The sequence below is a fragment of the Chlamydotis macqueenii genome, chromosome 4 (genome assembly GCF_036417535.1).
Source record: "Chlamydotis macqueenii isolate bChlMac1 chromosome 4, bChlMac1.mat, whole genome shotgun sequence".
Classification (NCBI taxonomy): Eukaryota; Metazoa; Chordata; class Aves; order Otidiformes; family Otididae; genus Chlamydotis; species Chlamydotis macqueenii.
Window position 1 is genome coordinate 81,864,545 of NC_141559.1, and position 18,973 is coordinate 81,883,517.

The following is an 18,973-nucleotide window of genomic DNA, read 5'->3' on the forward strand; positions in this document are numbered from 1 at the left end:
CAGCAATGCGGGATTTGCCTCCTTGCAGAAACCCATCCTCCAGGACAGAGCCAAATAGCAGGGGCACAGCGAGGGGACACGGCTCAGCGTGCCCTGTGGGGACCGGGGCACCGGTCCCATAGCGGTGACATCGGTGGCCGAAGCGTTTCAGCGAGGAGATCCCACCAGCAAAGGGCTTTCTGCCTAAAATCTTTTGCCTTGAGGGGAAAAGCCAAAAGCGTTGATAAGTTAGCAACCTACCTGTGACTCAAAACATTCAGAGCTGGGTGCACGGTTTGTTTTTTCTTGACGTGTCTCCTCAAAAAAAAAAAAAAAAAAAAGAAACTTTTCATCACTTTATAAAGGCACCCCACGCGTATTGCTGTTTGAGGAGCAACTGGGAACCCTGTGGGAAAACACCATCCATCCGAAGAGCTCACCTCAAAAACGCGCGTTTGCTGACGAGAAGCGGGTACGAACGCTGTTGGACGCAGCCGCGCTCCCTCTGCTGGAGCCTGCACAGAAAACAGGCGGCGTTTAGGGTTTAAATCGCCCGCGATTTGCAAATTTTGGCTATTTGGAGGGCTCTCAAACCTCTCAAAGAATTATCTCTGCCCCCCGACATCGTAGCTAAAGCCGGGGCAACCCGTGCGCCGGCAGCACTGGTGCCTCATCCCGATGTCCCACAGAGGTGGGACTGCCCCAGGGGAGGATGGGGATGAGCTGGAGGGACATTTGCTGCAGGATGAAGAGGAGGGAGAAGAGTCCTCAACAGCAAACTTTTGGCCTGCAGACCCTCCTGTCCACCCTGAAGCTGCCTGTGGCGGCTGCTGAAGGGATTTCTAGGGGGACTGATGTAGCTGGCAGAGAAAAAAAAAATCAAAAAGCCTGAAATAAGAGAGAAAAGGGTGAAAAATGAGTGATTTAGCTGAAGTTTCCAACACAAACCCTTCAGCACCAGCTCACAGCTGTAATCACCCATTTGCCAGACTTTCATTAGTGAGCTGCCATCGTTAGCGCTCATCATTTATTCAACACGATAGACGTGCAGCATTTCCACCTCCCGCTCTCCCGTCCGCCATCTCCAAGGGTTTGGGCAGAGCCTGATTTTTAAGGATATACAGAGAGGTAGGTGCCCCCTTGATGCGTGGGGCTGGTGTTAAACCATTGGACCATCCGAATCCAAGAGGGAGGGAAGCGGGTGATGCAGACCAAGCGCTCCCGGCCAAACTTCTCCTAAAAGCCAGTGAGAAGAAGGAAGGTTGCTTCAGGAGATCATGGCAAACCCAGAGCTGGAAAGGTGAGCCGTGGCTGCAGAGAGGTGAGCTTGCAGCACCCTGGCTCGCTCGCCGTTTCTCCACGCACACCACCAAAGAAAGACCTTGGTGAAGGCGCTTCTGGTCTGTAGCATTGGGCACGAGCACTGCACGAAGGCTTTCTGCACTGGATTCGGGGCCAGCGAAGCTTGCGTGAAGCCACCCACCCACCAGCTCCCCATTTCCAGCCCGGGGTTCTCCGCGCTCAGTGCCGAAGCTGCTGGAGGTGGAGGTGGGTTGAGGTGGTGGAGCAAACGTTGCGGGTTTGGAAATGAAACCCCTCCTTGTCTTCTTTGGTCTGTCCCCTAGATGGCACCTGCTCTCAGCGGATTAAATCCCTGATGGAAACCAGCAAGCTTTTGGTGCCTGGGAAGGCTCAGGGCTGCAAACCGCTTGCCTGTAAACAAACAAACAAACCCCTCATCCAAAACTTTTTTTTTTTTTTTTTTAAAGAACAAGCTACAAGTCATGGCTTTTTTTGGCTCTTCCACCAAGAACTTCAGGTACCTCACCCCTCACTGGCTGCAACATCTCTGCCATTTTCCCATCTGGTCCATGTCCTGGTGCTCAATCCCCCCCAAATGCAGAGGATTGGGGTTAACAAGCCCTTTCCCATCAGCATTGCTGCAGTGGCACGCGCACATCTGGGGGCAGTGACAGACCCCATCAGACCTGGATCACTCCGTGAAGATATTCCATAGAATCACAGAATGGCTTGGGTGGGAGGGGACCTTTCAAGCCCACCCAGTCCACCCCCCCTGCAAGGAGCAGGGACATCTCCAACCAGATCAGGTTGCTGTCAGGGCTGGGAAGTGTGAGGAGGAGCACACCAACTCCCTTTCCCATTTAAATCCAAAGCAGGACCTTCACACCTTGCAGGGCTGTGGCCTTGCCAAGCTGCCCACAGCTGTAGGTAGATGCCCATCAGCTAAAACCCCACGCAGTGCCATCCCGGTGGTGACAAACATGTCCTGCCCACCCTCTCTCTGCTGTCCAGCACCCATCCCAAGGGGCTCGCTGCCTCCCCGTGTGTTAATGGTCCTTGTGGAGCACCGAGCCCTTCATGACACCTCACTTCAGCCCAAAGGTGCTGTACAGCCTTTCCAGCTTTCCAAGGCCACTCTTGGGCACCAAGCAAGGGACCTAGGGGCTATCCTGGGGAAGAGACCCTCACAGGCTGAAGAAAGCTGCCACAGATAGACCATGGGCACAGGTGACCCCATGGCTCCCAGGAGGAGTTCTTTGATGGATGCACAACCACTTCTTGCCCATTCTGTGTCCATTCATGGGAGTGCCAGCCCATCCAGGAGTGATCCATCTTGGGTAGGAACCCACCCTCATTCTCCAGCCATCTGGCAAGAGGATCCACAGGCACTCAGGACAGTGAACCCACATCCTCCATCACAGGCCAAGACCTCAAAAGGGAGAGATGTTTGCCACATACCCCCCCCTTCCCCCCTCCTCCCCAGCTGCTTCTTGCAACCACGGCCTTCCTGTTCGTACCACTTTGAGGATCTCTGTATTTGGCTCCTTTTGGAGGTCCCTTTTTGAACCTTGCTGTGAAGGGGGACGCAACCAACCCAACTGAAGGCAACACAGAGCCATGAAAGGGCTCATGAGCCTCCCCAGGTCCTGCTCCCGCTTCACCCTCCTGCAGAAGAGGGTGGTACGAGACCTGTGCAGCCAACAGTCCGAGCGGTCCTTCACCGCTCAAGGGACTGGCACATCTCAAAGGTCCCCATGCCAGAGCACAGAGCAGCTCAGGTCCCCAAAATTTCAACCTGTCCTCTTGCTCAACAGCCCTTTAAAGTTAACACTGCAAGGACTGTTTCTCCCTTTTCCTGATAGCCTGTCCACATTTATTTTCATACATATATGAAAATTATATATAAAGACTGAAATCAACATTGCTTTTGTGACAGCTCATGCTGACAGAGGCCAAAACTGGTTCTCTTCATGGAAAGTTAATCCCATAGGACATGGAGAGATGGGATGGCTGGAGGCAAGGAGCAAGTTTGCAGACTCTAGCTCCTCTTAGGTGATGCTATCGAACCCTCACCACTTGCATTCACATGCAAACCCCTCTCTGTTCTGCAAAGCGAGCTCCTCAAGGATAGTGATGGCCTACAGGGAGCTGGAGGACAACTGTCCAAGTCTGGATCTGGTGGTAGCTAACTACTGAATTTAATCCTTGGAGAAGCGGCTCACTCCCAGGCTCCCCTATGACACCAAATCCCCTAGGTTTTGGGCTCATCTCTGGTTTGGATGATGCCGAGGAAGTCAGAACTACAAAGGCAACTCTAGTCAGGTGCATATGCCCTCGGTGCTCTATGTCAGGTAAAAGGTGGGGTTATTTCTCACACTTCCCCACAAAAGGATGAAGAAATCCCATTTTTGACTGCCCACACTCCCATAGGTAAGATATGTATCCTTACATTTACAGTTGAAGTGCTCAAGCACTGCAGATGGTGAGGATTATCGAAGTATCTCAGCCACAGGGATCCCCACCACGAACAAGAATATGTACATCAGCACCAGGAGAGAAGTCCAAGCCACGCTGGGAGCTCAAGGTTAAATAAAGGACACTGATTAGGCACAAAGTAGAAATGTATAAAGAGTGTATTTCTTTTTATTCTGTTTTTAAATACAGAGTTTCCTCACACAATAAAGGAACTCCCTCTCCCTCCCCCCTTGCCCCAAGCAACTCTTATCAAAAGAAATCATCCACTCTAAAATCAACACGAGACAGAGGCGTGCGCTTCAGGAGCAGAGCTAGCAAGTGCAATATCTAAAGGCAGGATCTCCCTAAATAGGAACACGTGCTTTTCCTCACTTAAAATAGCTCCCCAGCAATCCGTGACAGAAACCTCCCAAAACAAAAATATTTAACCAGTTAAGTGCTGTGGGACACGTTGGAAAACAAAGCCATCGCTGGTCTTCTCCCCAGCGTGCTGCAGACTGTCTCAGCTGAGCAGCTCCGATAGCGTTCGCCTGCGTGGAAAGGGGATGCGGGGTTTGAGAGGAGCTGGCTCTGCCTCAGGAAGGTTCCTCCTCTTAAATCCCCTCCTTGGAGCCCATCCTGCGTTTACACGCCCTACACAGAAAGCCGGAGGGAGTTTGGTTTGCACTAACATTCAGGAACATGTACTTTGAAGAAGGGTGTTGTGGTTTTTTTTTTTTTTTTAATCTTTAAGACAAATTGTTTCCTGGGGCAACGTCTGTGGGAAGGAGGTATGACTTCACATCAATAAAGAGGAGAGGAACAACATAAGAAGGACACGGACCAGTTGGAGAAGGTCCAGAGGAGGCCACGAAGATGATGAGAGGGCTGGAGCAGCTCTGCTGTGAGGCCAGGCTGAGAGAGCTGGGGCTGTTCAGCCTGGAGAAGAGGAGGCTCCGGGGAGACCTGAGAGCGGCTCCCAGTGCCCAAAGGGGGCTTCAGGAAAGGTGGGGAGAGGGTATTCAGTAGGGCCTGTTGTGATAGGACGAGGGGTAATGGTCTTAAAATAGAGGGAGGTAGATTTAGATTAGATATTAGGAAAAAAATTTTTACGCTGAGGGTGGTGGAGCACTGGCCCAGGTTGCCCAGAGAGGTGGTGGATGCCCCATCCCTGGAAACATTCCAGGCCAGGTTGGCCGGGGCTCTGAGCAGCCTGATCTGGTTGGAGATGTCCCTGCTTCTTGCAGGGGGGTTGGACTGGATGGGCTTTGAAGGTCCCTTCCAACTCTAACCATTCTATGATTCTAACAGAGGGGCTAAACACTTCCAAAAATAACAGAGCACTAAGCCACCTTCCTTATTAAATCAGAGCGGCTCCGCCAAACATGAGAGGCTAAATCTTCAAAGGGTCAACAGCGCAATAAGCTTCTCACTTTCCAGCAGCTGCCGTGCTTTGCTGCTGAATCACGCTTTAGCCCAGGGGATTAGATCCACTTAGATTTACTGGGCACTTCAGATCAGAGCCCAGCACCTGCCAGGAACAGACACATCCAAGGCACATCCCAGCAGATACAGCTTACGGATGTGGGCACTTAAAACCAGGCTCCTAGTGACACTTTGGCATCAGAACTCTTGGAGATGTGGATGGGAGGTAGCTGCTTACACCTGGGCAGGTGAAGGAAGCTCCACAATAAAGATGGGAATCACTTAAAAGCCTCTTTACACAGGCTGGGACTGGGCTGGGGATGCAGTTTGGATTTGGTGGCACGGGTTCCAAGTTTGAGAAGTTCAGAAATACAAGATGCTATAGAATTAGGCTTTAAGTAATAGGAAGGTGGCTAGCACAGCTCCCAAGGTAGAATCACAGAATGGTTTGGGTTGGAAGGGACCTTCAAAGCCCATCCAGTCCAACCCCCCTGCAAGGAGCAGGGACATCTCCAACCAGATCAGGTTGCTCAGAGCCCTGTCCAAGCTGGCCTTGAAAGGGGTTCATGGAGAGAAGAGCACACTGCATGAGCTCGATCACATCACCCAGATGTCAATAAACCACACCTCTTGAAAAAGAGATCACCTGCAAAACTGGAGATGCCATCACTCACTGCATCTTCTGCTCCAGGCACAGCTGGCAGCGACCAGCACAGCCACCTTACCATGCCATCGCTCATATGGATGCTTACAGAAACCATCGTAGTCATCCAATCACGTGAAACTTATCTAAATTCACCGCCTGGAGAAAGCGTGCCGAGACGCCGATTGTTGCTGATAGGCAGAGCAAGAACTGATCGCAGCCCTCCAGCGAGTCTCCCAAGCACCGAAACTGATACTCCAGCTGTTGAATTTGATATGCTGGTTTTCTGCTAAACCCTGATTGCATAACAAGTACTTTACTGATAGAGAGCTCCTTTTTTTTTTTTCTTTGCATGCTAAGAGCAAAAAGCCAGCATAGCTCAGGTTAACAGTGAGATAATTGAATTGCCAACTGCTTCTTCCACTCCTTGCCATTTTGTTCACCTTCGGGACTCCCACCTGTGACTAAATGAGGGATGCCAACAGCTTTTGCAGCAGCAAGAGTTTGTCACACAGATCATGACCAACTGAGATGCCACATGCATCCCCCTCTTCTGCTCGAAGAGCCAACTTCAGCTCTCCAAGCGAGCAGCTCCTTGCAGCAGAGATGCAAACGGGGAGCAGAAGGCAGCATCTGCCCTAGGACAGGCGCTTAATATTTAACGCGACAGCAGAACAGTGCCAAGCCATCCGAGTTCACGCAGAGTTTCCTACAAGGGAAAGAAGGACAGAGCCAAGGATTGTCTTAGTTTGAAAGGAAAACACACAAAAGCTGAAGAGGAAAGTGCTAATTTGTGTTTCTAAAGCATGTACTCTGGCAACTCCCTCGTCTGTCTGCTCTTTACACAATATTGATGGCTTGCTCTCCACAACCAGATCTGGAGCCAGTAGTGTAATGGACAGGGTTGGGTACTTAAACGCCTTAATTAGATGTGAAAACAATTAGAGAAGACTATTCTCTTCTAGCATCCACAGGCCTCAGCACAGATAGAAAACGGGGCAAACCCATCCCAATTATGCCTATTTCAGTTGTTTTGGAAGCTTGACAGATGAAAGGACAGCCCAACTGGAACACTGCGCTGTAAAGTAATCGTCTAAAGAGATGCAGAAGACAGTGCAACTGCAGGACAGTTATGAATCCTTCATAATTGCCTATTACTGCAAAGCGAGGCCCAAGGGAGCAAGCGCTGCCACACTGCTGCTGCTCAGACACAGGCTTGGGTTCTCCACTCCGCACTCCAGCAGCGTTTCCACAGTAGGGATGCCAGAGCCAACTTCCAGAGAAGGTCCAGGGAAAGACAAGAGCTGGCTCAGGAGATGACAGAGAAAATGGCTTGCACTGAAGTTCTAGGGGGACAGACACCAGGTGAGCTTGAGCCAACTCTAGTTGTGCCCGTTAACCTTCCAGGTAGGTAGAAACACTAGAACAGGCAGATACAGAACACAATGAACTGGAAAAAAGTTTGATCGAGGAATAACATGAACATGTGTCAACAGATAAGTAGATACATGCTTAGTGGGACACAGACTGGAAAATGGGACGTGCTTTTGGTGACATGGCATGTGTCTCAGGTCTCTTTTTTGTTGCTGAGAACTCCACAAAAAAACCCAACCCCTTCCCTCCCACCCCCGAGTGTTCTCCAGCTATATCCAGCTTTGGCCAACTCCATGTTTCTTCAAAGGGTGTCCAGAGAACACATTTCAGCAGCAGTTTCTAAAGCAGTCAAATACCATATGCAAAAGTTTACAAAGCTTCAGTCTTTTGGTGCAGCTAGGGACAGGGACCTTTTGGGGAAAACTGTTTGACCTACAGTCTATGGAAACACGAGCATCTACCATATCTGTTTTCAGAGCATCCCAGTTCACACAGGTGAAGAATGTATCATGTCCCACAGTCACTGGGCTCATCTTGAAGCATATCACTAGATGGCAGCTCTGAAGCAAACCAGTTGAATCCATCGTCTCCATCCCCATCCTTCCGCAGCAATGCAATGATGCATATCCAAGTAGAGCTTGACATTTATTAATACCTTCAAATGTCGATGCCAGAGAATTTGGGGATTGCTGCTAGTGAGGTTGTCAGATTTGCTTCCTAAGCAATCTATAAAGTGCTATGCCACCTGTTCAACTGTCCATGTTTTCCACCAAATTTCCTTAATTTACATGGAGAAACACATCTATTTCCACATACAGCGTGCCCACAGTATTTCCAAAGGCAACAAAATAAATCTCAGACCAACAAAACCATTCAGGTATAAATCCAATTTTAATTGTCAAGCTAACTTCTAGGTCCTACATTCAATGCAAGGATCAAAAACTACAAGTTTGAGAGTAGAAGTTTCTTCTATCCCCAGTTTCTGATCGTTTCGGCCGCTGTCAAAAGGCAGCCTCCAAAATCCACTTGTTTCAGAAGCCTTTTACTACCTTGCGATTCCAGCTGAACATCATGGATTCTCTTAACAGCTATCGATATCTTTCAAACCCAGTTCTTTGGCAACAGTTATACATAGCATTGTGCGTATATAAAGAGCTTATAATAAAACTTCTTTTACATTCTAATTGTCTTAACCTTCACAGAAGTATTAAAGTGCTCAATCAACTCTGAACAAACTCTCCTTCCCTGGTTAGCCTACTTCCTGGAGACGCCTGCGTTTAAGTCAGCAAAACCAGAAGCAAACAAGAAAAGGTACTTTAAAAAAAAAAATTCCTCTGCAGGATCATTTGAGCCCCTTATGAGCCAAGAGGCCTCGAGTCTCACATCTCCTTTCTACCCATATATCGAGACATAGGTTCATATGTTCAACCAGTCTAAGCACAACTTTTCCCAACTTGTGCTCATTTCCCATCAGTTGATTATTTGGCCCCTGACCTCTGTTGAAAAAAAAAGAATCCTGCAAAACAGAATCCCGTTGGTGGTACAAAGAAAATACAGACACTGAAGTCATACCAGTAAAGCAACAGCAATAAAAGTTATAAACAGGTGTTGTGATGGATATTTAACCGTTCAGTTATCTGGATTTTAACATTTGACACTATCTGAAATCAATGCTTTCAAAGAGGCTTTAAATGGGGACACTTTCCATCCTTCTAAGTGGGGGGGTGGAACGTACATCTCAAAATGGTTTCTTCTGGTGAGATCTGCATGCCAGTTCACCCCACTGTGCTCTGTGCTGGAGGAAATTTCTCTGCTCTTCCTCAAAGAGGATCAGAACCACGTTCCCTTGGGCAAGTCCTCTCCTTCCTCCAGCCACAGCTTCCACAATATGACTGAAACCAGCCCACAGGGCGACTCCTTCCTGCCAAGAGCTGTGACACCAGAAACGCAATCCCAGGACACGTGAGTTTAACAGCTTACTCAACCACAGGATGACGCTTCTCACTCTACCTTAAATTTTTTGACGTCCGTGGGAAAAGCGTGTTATTTAAGCATCGTCAGCCCTCTGTGCTCCCTGTCTTACAACAGGTACTGAACTGTTTGCTGTCACCTGCTCTTTTTCTGTTGACTGAAGATCAGACATACTTTCACCACCTCCGCCTTTGCGCTGCCCCAAAATCCCGTTGGCTGACCATTTGTTCCCTGTTTCTACACGTACACTTTGATAACTGGTATTAGTGATCTCACCACAGAAATGATTCAAAATTGAGGAAATACTGACAAAGGTGGCCAGAAACCACACATGGATTTGTACCTGCTGTCCTGCCACTTATCAGACATGGCACGAGCGACCCTGCTGCCTTCCAGGACTGACTGAAAGCCAAATGCCTGGTGCGTTACCTGCTTTGACGTACTGGGGTCGTCAACCTGACCCAGAAACTTCTCAGCAGTCCCACAAGGGTTGGCTGGTGTGACGTGAAGGTCATACTTTAAAGGTCACATAATGCTGTTTTGCTTGCTAAGCTGACAGTTTCCCCCTGCGATTGCTCTGGGAGATATCAGCCATGGCCACGTTCTTGGGAACACTTACTGCTCTCCTCCAAGTATCAAAGATGAAGAGTTTCATAAGAAAATAAAAATTTGGTTCTTCACACGTTTTAAAGCTGTGGACAGCTACGTGAAGATGAAATACTACCTGATATTTAGTGCAAATGCACCAAATCTTCAGTGGCTTGAGCCTGACTTAGTTTCAAGCATAGGAACTTTTTACCCAATGCCTTCCTCCCTCATTACAGAAATTGTCTTCCTCATCATGCAGAGGACATCCAATCAGTAGGGCATGTGCTGATAAACTCTGCACCATCCATTTACCAGGCAAGCAATTGATAAGAAATGCTTCTCTGTGATAATAATACATTTGCATTTCATTTTATATTACCCTTCCTCCTCCTTTTCTACCGTTTCGAAGTTCGTTATCTTCAGAGGTCCACATTTTTCTCAACACTTTACCTGTGATCTGCAGTGTGCAGCAAAGGGCAAGCACTGAACTAAAGGGCAGCTTGTTTCACAGTACTCCAAATAAGAAAACTGACCATAGTGCAAGCAAAATTAAATAAACGGAAATATAAAAGACAGCAGAAGTTAGATTCATCCAGAGATATAATATAATGTCTGGGAGTGGGGAAAACCAGAACAGCTACAAAACAGAAACAATGGAATGACCAACAAATATTGATTAGGCAAAAGAGGAAAACTTTCATCGCATGCTGTACATCAAATGCAAAATTCACATGTTTGAGCATCAAGACAGAATGATGAAGGTCTCAAGCCATGAGAAGAGGAAAGCAAAGAAACACCTTGAATAAAGCAACACATGAACAAAACCAGTAACTGAGCAGCTTCAAAAGGAAAAAAGTGACCAGATCTGAAATGAGGAAAAAGCAGCACTGAAGCAGAGAACAAGTATATGGTCAAGACATCACGGGTAACACTGACTGCACAAAACACTTGATATTTTGAAAGAATCAGGCCTATTTGTATATCTATGCAAAATATATACACAAATCCATATGTATATATGTACACATAGGCACTACTGTACATATGTATAGGCAACCATTAACCCAACCGCCCTTTGACGAGTTTCAGCATCTGACTGGGTGCAAGCAAGAACGTTACAGCTGTGCAAACGACACTTCTGTGTTTGATTAGTGGGAAGTAATGGCAGAAAGATCCAAAACAATTCCCAAATAGCTTAGACCCAGATGCAGTTTCATCAACATCACCATGCGAGCCCAACCTCTGAACATTTCCAGCTCACTGGTAGGAATTAAATATTCATCCAAAGCTGTGGACTGTATTACAAATTATATCTGTTTCCAACCCTGCTAATGTGAAGAGATGGCCAGACATCTCCCCTGACATCAGTGGATTAGCATGAGGCCATCCCACCCAGAATACCAATTTGGGAGAATGCTGGATGCACGGGAAATGAAATTCAAAGGCCAGAACAGGACTATCATTCTGTAAAAGAAGGGTCAGTTTCTGTCGTTAGTGTTCTGGAAGAAAGGGATGTGGTGCATAAAAAAGAGTTTCCCCCCACCCCTCAAAACAAGGGAACACACAACAACTCTGAGAATGCATGCTCCAACCATATGGACATGCTGATCTTTGGGGTTTCCAGTTCTGGGATGTGGAAAGTAGTATTTCCATAAAGCTTGCTTGCCTCACAGCTCCAAAAGAGCATTGGTCTCCAAAGTCCAAGGCTGTTTTGGTTTGACACTTCAATGCTCAATTTGTCCTTGATATTTGTGCATTACCAACGCCATACTAGAGCAGAAAGAAAGTGGTGAAAGAAAGAACTGCAGATAGATCGTTCTACACCTCGGCAAAGCTGCCTTCCGACTCCGAAAGAGCTGTCCTAGCTGCTCCGTGCATGAAGGTTCCTGTTTAATGCTCTGCATCCATAGCATCCAAGTACTTTGCTTCAATGATCCTAGGGAGCAGGTTATACCTAAGATTGAACAAGAGAGAGCATTAGTGTTCGTTTATTGTCACGTAACATTTCATTTTTCTGTCCTGAGGTTTTTCAGTTGAGTTTGTCCATGGCCATGCATACAACAGATTCACCCAGCTAAAGGAGAGATGAAGTGGAGGAAAGTAAAAACAACCAATCCTACAAGTACAGTATTTATAGGAATAACAGCACAGACCTCCTCCTTGAAGAAGCCTTCTAATTTCAGTTGAAGACGAAAGAGATCATCCTCAAAGACAAAAATCTTTCCTAGAACCCACTATCACCACAGAGTCTTAAAGGTGCCAAAAATGTACGAACTGACTTGACCTACAGCTGTGCTCCTGGTTTGTGCCGGGGAGGCAGGCAATAGCTCCCTACTGCCTCCAGTTTGCTAGTCAATAATCACCATTTACTTCTAGCTTCTCCTTTCTTCACCACTTTCCCTATAGTTTTCCAACACACAAACCCCACCTGACACAGCCTTACACTTATTACAACACTGTCAACACCAAGCATTGAGAGCTCACTGGAGAAACCCTCCTCTGAATTTACAGGGCTCACTCAAAGATCTGTATACCAAGGTTATTTGTCTTGGATCTCTTCAGTTCTCCAAGTACCCCAGGTCACTCCTTTCAGCTCTTACCACAGAGAAGCTTTAATAGACAACCCAGAAGCTTTGGTCTTTAAAGAAGCACCAAGCATATCAGCAAGACTTGAGATCATGGCAAGATGCTAAGAAGGGCAGTGACATTCATTCCTCCAGCTGCTAGTAAGACTCCATCCCTACCCAATGTCTGGATTCTCCATTGGATCACGGAGACAGTGATTCCCTTGCTTTTGAGGTTTGTTTGTTTGGTTTTTTTTTTAATTTTGTTTTTATTATAGATAAAAACATCCTTATGAATTAATATTTTTGGGTGCGAAAAACAATAACAATATGTAACAATATGCTACGAAGTCGCTCTCATTAAATCCTACTGCAGATTTAGTTTGACCCTTTTCCTTGCTTAACAAGGAAGCTATTCTTCAGCTGTTAAAACAAGGCACAAAGCACTAGAAAGCCAGTTTAAGACCTGGAAGGGGCTTTTCAATAGCTGTGCAAGAGAATAGAAACAGTACTGACTACTGAGAAGCACCAAGATCTGCTGAAATAGACCCGTCACGACATAAAATGCTTGAGAGCCATGGGAGCACAGATAAGCATCACAAAGAACTTGGAAAGAAGATTCTTCCTCTCTGAGCAGCCTTAACCTCAGCATTCCTCAGAGCAGGGATTAGAATGTAACCAAAAACTAGTCTCAAAGTTCTGAATCAAAGCCAGGAACTGGAGATAGCCAGAGAGATCACATTTTCTCCCAACAGGCTGTTCTCCACCGCAATAACGAGAAGCCATTGAAATCCACTATCTTTCCCATTAACACTACACCAGGGGAAATAGATGGTCCCTCATCACTGACAATGCAAATCACATCTAATGCTGTCGGACGGATGGGAAAGTGGCTTTGAGACAGACAAGTAACATGGCTGGTTTTCTGGATAGGACACTGAGCCATGACTCACTCATCTGGGTTTGATTCTTGACTTTGACCCTTGGCTACTCTCCCATCTCCTCTTCCTCTCTTCACTTTTTTTTTTAAAAAAAAAAAAAGAGGAAAAAAAAGATATTTAATTTCTTCTGTCTCATCTATTTAGAATGCCAAATCTTTGTGAAGAAGTCATTGTTAGCTACAGGGCTCATGCATCATCACGCTGCCTTCTCAGCTGGAGCCCACAGAAACTACACGAAGGCAAAAGAAACCAGGGGAAAGGAAAGCCAAGGGCAAATTTTGTATTGTGCCAGGTAGCACCATGTCCCCTTTAGCAGCAGGGCTGATGAGCCAGCTACTAGAAAAGCTGCTCTGCAAAGAGGAATGAGTTAGCAATAGAACTAGTATAATATGATAGTATCTTACTCAAAAAAAAAAAAGATATATATTTGCACTCAAGTTTTTTAATACAGCGCTCTCTCCACACTAATTTAGCTTATTACACTATGTCCAATACTTGAATGTTTGGCAAAGACTGTCCTGTATTTTCTTTTCTGTACTGAGCTGCTCTGTTCTGAGACTGGCAATTCCCACAGGAGTCAATCATCCAGCACAGCACACAGCTGGAGTATTTACCAGCCACTTAACCAGTCATCCAAAGTGACACCTACATGAAGGCTGGGTGAGAGGCTCTTACCATAGGAACAATAATTTCAGGGTTTTCCAAGATTTTGTTTATTTTTAAAAATCCAACCCAAATAGCTCTAACCAGATCCTGTTGAAAGCCATGGTAGCTTGACATTTGCTTTTGTTTTAGGAAGAACTGGGCCCATCTTTATCACCCAATGAAAACCCCACAATAGCTGCCTTGGCAGATTATCACATTGGTAGCCCTGAACATTGAGAACAGACAGAAAATCTGAGACTGCAAGCTTAAAGATGACCAGATATTGCTGGATACCATGCTGGCCTAAAAACAATCAAGTGGACTGGAAACAGATCTGTTCCTTCCGAAATCTTATTATGGCTTCTCATTATATCCAAAGGACAGAGCATGAATGATTTAACTGGAGAATGATGGGCAGTCACTGTTAATGAACATCAAGGAAGAAATTAGTTAAATTTCTCAACGACTGTCTCTCAACACTGCAAGATATTGTGGGGTCCTCTCAGTTTTAAAGATACATTTTAAGACTGAATGAGGTAGTTTGACCTAACTGATCACTTGCAATGGCAGTCAGGAGGTCTGTAAGGCCACCACAGCACTGGATAAGAGATTCCTCTTAGAAAAAGTTTCTAGCTCTGCTCTGAGCACAGGTCTTCAGAAATCAAATTGCAAAGCAACAAGGAAAATCATCAAAAGCCTAGAGGGAAGGCTTGGACTACAGCTTCTCAGGAAGATCAGGCATCTCTCAAACTGTAAAAGAAGACTGACTTGCTTCTCTGCTAGCTCTAAGAAAAGTACCTGCTAGTCCAGAAACCCTTTGCACAACACCCAGCACCAGTGAAATCGCAGGCTCTCTGCACTATTCCTCAAGCCTGTGCAGCTGGTGAAGAAGAGGTCACCATCACCCACTTTCCAAGATCTGGCTACTCAGGAAAGTACTGGATGTCCTTCTAGACCACTCAGACTTCCTGCAGTCCAGGCCTGAAGACGAAAGGCACGGGAGACAAAAAAAGGCAGCCAAGCTTCATACCTGATAGGGATCATCCCTATCATGATGAGCGGGAAGATCATCTTCATGTAGGGCAACGGTGACATGCCGAAACCACAGAGGATGAGGAGCTGCAGGACCTGCAAGCCTGTGAAATAGTGGATCTTCCTCTGGGGCACTCTGCGGATGTAATGTGTCGGAGGATATGCAGTCTGAGAAGAGAAGAATTACACATTAGACATGCAGCGACCTCGACTTGTGACTGCAGAACATGGCACGGGCTTTTGAACACAAGAATTTTAACGAATACATCAGTTTACACACAGAATGCATCAACATCAGAGTCCTTAACAGGTTCAACAGCTGAATGCGGGACTTGTAGGGTTAAAGCAAGAGCCTTAAACCTCAGCATTGGCAGCAACACACAGAAGATGACTGGGCACTAGGAACCTGGAGAAGAAAAGACACCACAGAGCTAAGATTGCCTTTGGGAGCATCTGGAGTGCAGTAAAATATCTTGATAAGTACAGTAATGAGATTCCCCAGAGTAGGATTATCAGGGCTTTGCAGCAACATGTGAAGTGCCTAGAGGGGGTGTGCAGGGGGGGATGATGGTAAGCAGATGCATTTGGGTGTTGTTACTGCTGGATGGCTTCTCCACCTGAAGCCCAGCTCCTCATTATTTCATAGCCTCCTGTTCTTTGCTGATCATACTCCACACTCGCCCTTGGTGGTCCCATTTCTCGGCTGAACCTCAGCAGAGGAAGACGAGGAGATGAGACTGGGGAGGTGTGGGAAGAGGCTATACTCAGGCTCCAGTGATTTTCTCAACTCGTATAAGTGATTCATTTTTGAGAAAGAAGCGGGGTAAACAAAAAGTGACATTAATAGGCTAAATATCACTCATGGTTTCTTTTGACAGTTACTTGCTCATATCTGAGCACAGGCTTTGACTCACTGTCTATACATCAATGAAGAGTATGAGCGACTGTCTGCTGGCACTGATACAGGCTCAATGGATTTCAGATTGTGCCATGACTCATTAAAAGGTTTCCATAAAAGGAAGATCTCCATATTTGAGAATACTTTTTACTTTTGCAAACCAAAGCTCGGAAAATTCCACACATAATTTGTACTAAATCCAGAGGTAATATTCCACATCCATCAGTAACTATTCCATCCTCAACTCAAAAATTGAGATGACAAATGTAATCTTTACCCTGATTTCACAGTTTTGACCTCTGGGAGGTAATATTAGAGATCAAGAGAGATTAGTAGAGATGCTGAGCCAAATGTTGGGCTTATTAAGCCCTTGACCTTTGTTACATAAGAGGAGGTGAGCTGGAGACTCACCACCGCTCCCAGGTACTGCCTGCACTGCAAGCTAACACCTTCTTAGCACCTGTAGCAGACATGGCTTGAAAGCAGGTCTTCCCAATTGGTTTTCATCCCACATCAGAAGGCTTTCAATAATGCAAGTCATTTCATTTTGAGTTTAAAATCCTCTCTCGTGGTATTTCACACAAGTCAAAATGAAAGTGTAAAATACAGCAAAAAAAAAAAATTAACCTGTGCTGAAGCTTTGTCGGGGAAATCAAAGATCACTATTTACTGACATTATGCATGTGCTTTCTGACTTTTTTTTCTATTTTAAAATGGACTCTGCAGCTGACAGACACCACAGTGGGTTTTAAAAACTTAAAACCACTCTACATTCTGTGAGTGACAGTTCATGCAATTGGTTTTTTTAAAGGGGCACTGTTTGTACGTATTTTTTTGTTTGCACTCTACACAGTTTAAGGGGTGTCTTCATTGGTAGCAGCTATCCTGGCTCCATTCAGACTCTCATTTTTGCCTTCTGGCAATAGGGGCTCAAAGCCATTCTTAGCAGACTGAAAAGAGAAGGATGGTATCTGAGACATCGCTCTGAACAAGAAAGCTCAAACGCCTTTGTGGCAGGGAAATGCAGAAAGCAATTTACAGAGAACGTGAAAGACAGATGAGATGCAGTGCAATTCTATAAACAATTCATCTACCACTTTCTTTTAACCCAGGAATAACCACGCTGCTTTTGTTGTCTGACACTGCATTATTCTCCCACTCATTTGTCCGCTTTAGTGTAAAAGATTTCTCTTGCTCATGTTTCAGTGGCAGCCAGGATAAACTAGAGACCATCAAGTTTCACTCCTTTGCAGAGAAAGATGAACGGGACATACAAAGTGCAGGCTGGAGCTGGAAATCAGCCTCTTGGGAACACGAGTTTTGGGGGTAACTCCATTCCCCACACCAGCAGCTATTCCACATTAGCTCCTGGCTAATGGCTGGTTCCAAGGCTGTAAATAAAATTTCTTTCTCTACTCCACCAGTTTGTGTACCTGTTCTTTGAGCAGGAGAGCCACCCTTTCAAAGAGCTGATTCCCATCAATGGAGGTCAACGCGATGTAGAGGAAGAGGCCATAGAGGACCGGCTTTGGGATCCACTGGAGAGGGAAAGGAAGGAGCAGGAGCGAGAGGCCAACCAAGAAGTTTGCCACGAGACTTGTTAGCCGGGTCTCCTTCACGCTCACAATCCTGAAAGCAAGAAAACAGAGATTAGGATAATATCCCAGTATCCATGTAAGCTTATTACTGGGGCTCACTACCCTGCGTAGGTGCAGGGCACGTGCCGCTCGGGAAAGGGAAACTCATCTCCACCGCACCGAGATCAGCACTTCTGGCCCCGTGCTGACACTGAGAAGGCAGAGCTCTGCTGGATCCTGGCCAAGCACTTAATCCACAGCTCAAACAGAGGGGCTGGAAAAACGCCAAATTCCCCTTCTGCAGAGCTTCACAAATCCTATCCTGAACTAGATTGCCCTCTAAACTAATTCTGTTTAGCACATAGAAAAAAAAATTAAAAAATCAACAAACCAAAAAACCCAACAAAACAAAACACCCCACCCACAAAACAAAACCCACACCACACAAACCCAGGCAAGAACCCTCTTTCTGGCCAGTAATCCTCTCCTTGATGTACCCAGTGTATATGCAGTTGGCTTTTATCCAAAAGAAAGCTCATTGACTTCTATGGGAACTAACGAACCTCTTGTAAGAAAAAGTCTGCACTCTCTTGACTGCGAGTCAGCATTTTTTATGTATGTGAGGATCTCCTTGTTTATGTGGAAGGGAATGCCCAGAGCACTGTGAGGAGCTAGAAATTTAGTTCTGCTGTGGGTAATAACAGCTGCACTAAAAATTGCCTATTACAATGCAAAGCATGTAATTAAATAATGCAAATTTTCCAGAGCTGACAGACCACAGATTTATTTTTATTTTTATTTTTAATGGGGAGGTGGGCAGGGAAAGACTGACACGAAATCATGCAGGAGCTTTCAGAGCCCACTTGTGGGGGGTGAGGGGAAGTTGTTTGCTTTTTTTATTTTTATTTTTATTTTTTTTTCCTCCCACTTGAACTAAACCTGCGAGCATCTCATTCTAGGTTAAGAAAAAACATTACCAGAAATGATAGGAGAGAAGAAAACTCATCGTACAAGACTACTTATAAACAGAGAAAAGGGGGATTCGTAACAGAACTTTTTTTTTTTTTTTTAGAAGATAAAGCCACCTATTCAGTGAATAAGCCAGTGAATAAATCCCCCTGTTATCAGAAGAAATTCTTATCCGCAGGCTGTTTTGGTGTCATTTGGTGGCCTCATTCCCTGGATGGAAGACCTCATATTCCGAATTAACCCTGTACACAAAATACTCCGAGGATTAACACAAGAGCCAGCCACAAGATCTACCAAAACACATTTCCCTCTTTTACATGAGCACTGCTGGGACTTTGTAATCCCTTCTGTCCTCAAGAACATTGCTTTGCAGTGAATTCTTTCAGTATTAAGTTTGAGAGTCTTGCTTACAAGTAAGGTTAGGTTGAACTTCAAATCTGTTTGTACACTCAAGAGCATAACAAAGCTGTGGGGATAAAGGACCCTTCCACAGAGAGAGAGGGAAAGGGTTACAGCCTAAGGCTTGCCCTTGGGATTTGGAAAACATGGCAGAATTAAGAAGAGCACTCAAGAGACCTAAAAAAACAACAGATATCACAAAGTCCTGAGGG

At 45.8% G+C, this 18,973-nt stretch overlaps 1 protein-coding gene across 2 annotated transcripts in view; it reads right to left on the reverse strand.

Annotated features, from left to right (window-relative positions):
• Window positions 1-8,049: 8,049 nt before the first annotated feature.
• SLC4A11 (solute carrier family 4 member 11) overlaps window positions 8,050-18,973 on the reverse strand; it is a 91,531-nt gene continuing 80,607 nt past the window's right edge. For both annotated transcript variants that reach the window (XM_086747133.1, XM_086747132.1), the window contains 3 exons: window positions 17,250-17,445; window positions 14,917-15,086; window positions 8,050-11,690 (listed from right to left, as the gene is read on the reverse strand). In XM_086747133.1, the coding sequence (XP_086603259.1) occupies window positions 11,627-11,690; window positions 14,917-15,086; window positions 17,250-17,445 (430 nt within the window). In that variant the 3' untranslated portion in view covers window positions 8,050-11,626. The remainder of the gene's footprint in view (window positions 11,691-14,916; window positions 15,087-17,249; window positions 17,446-18,973) is intronic.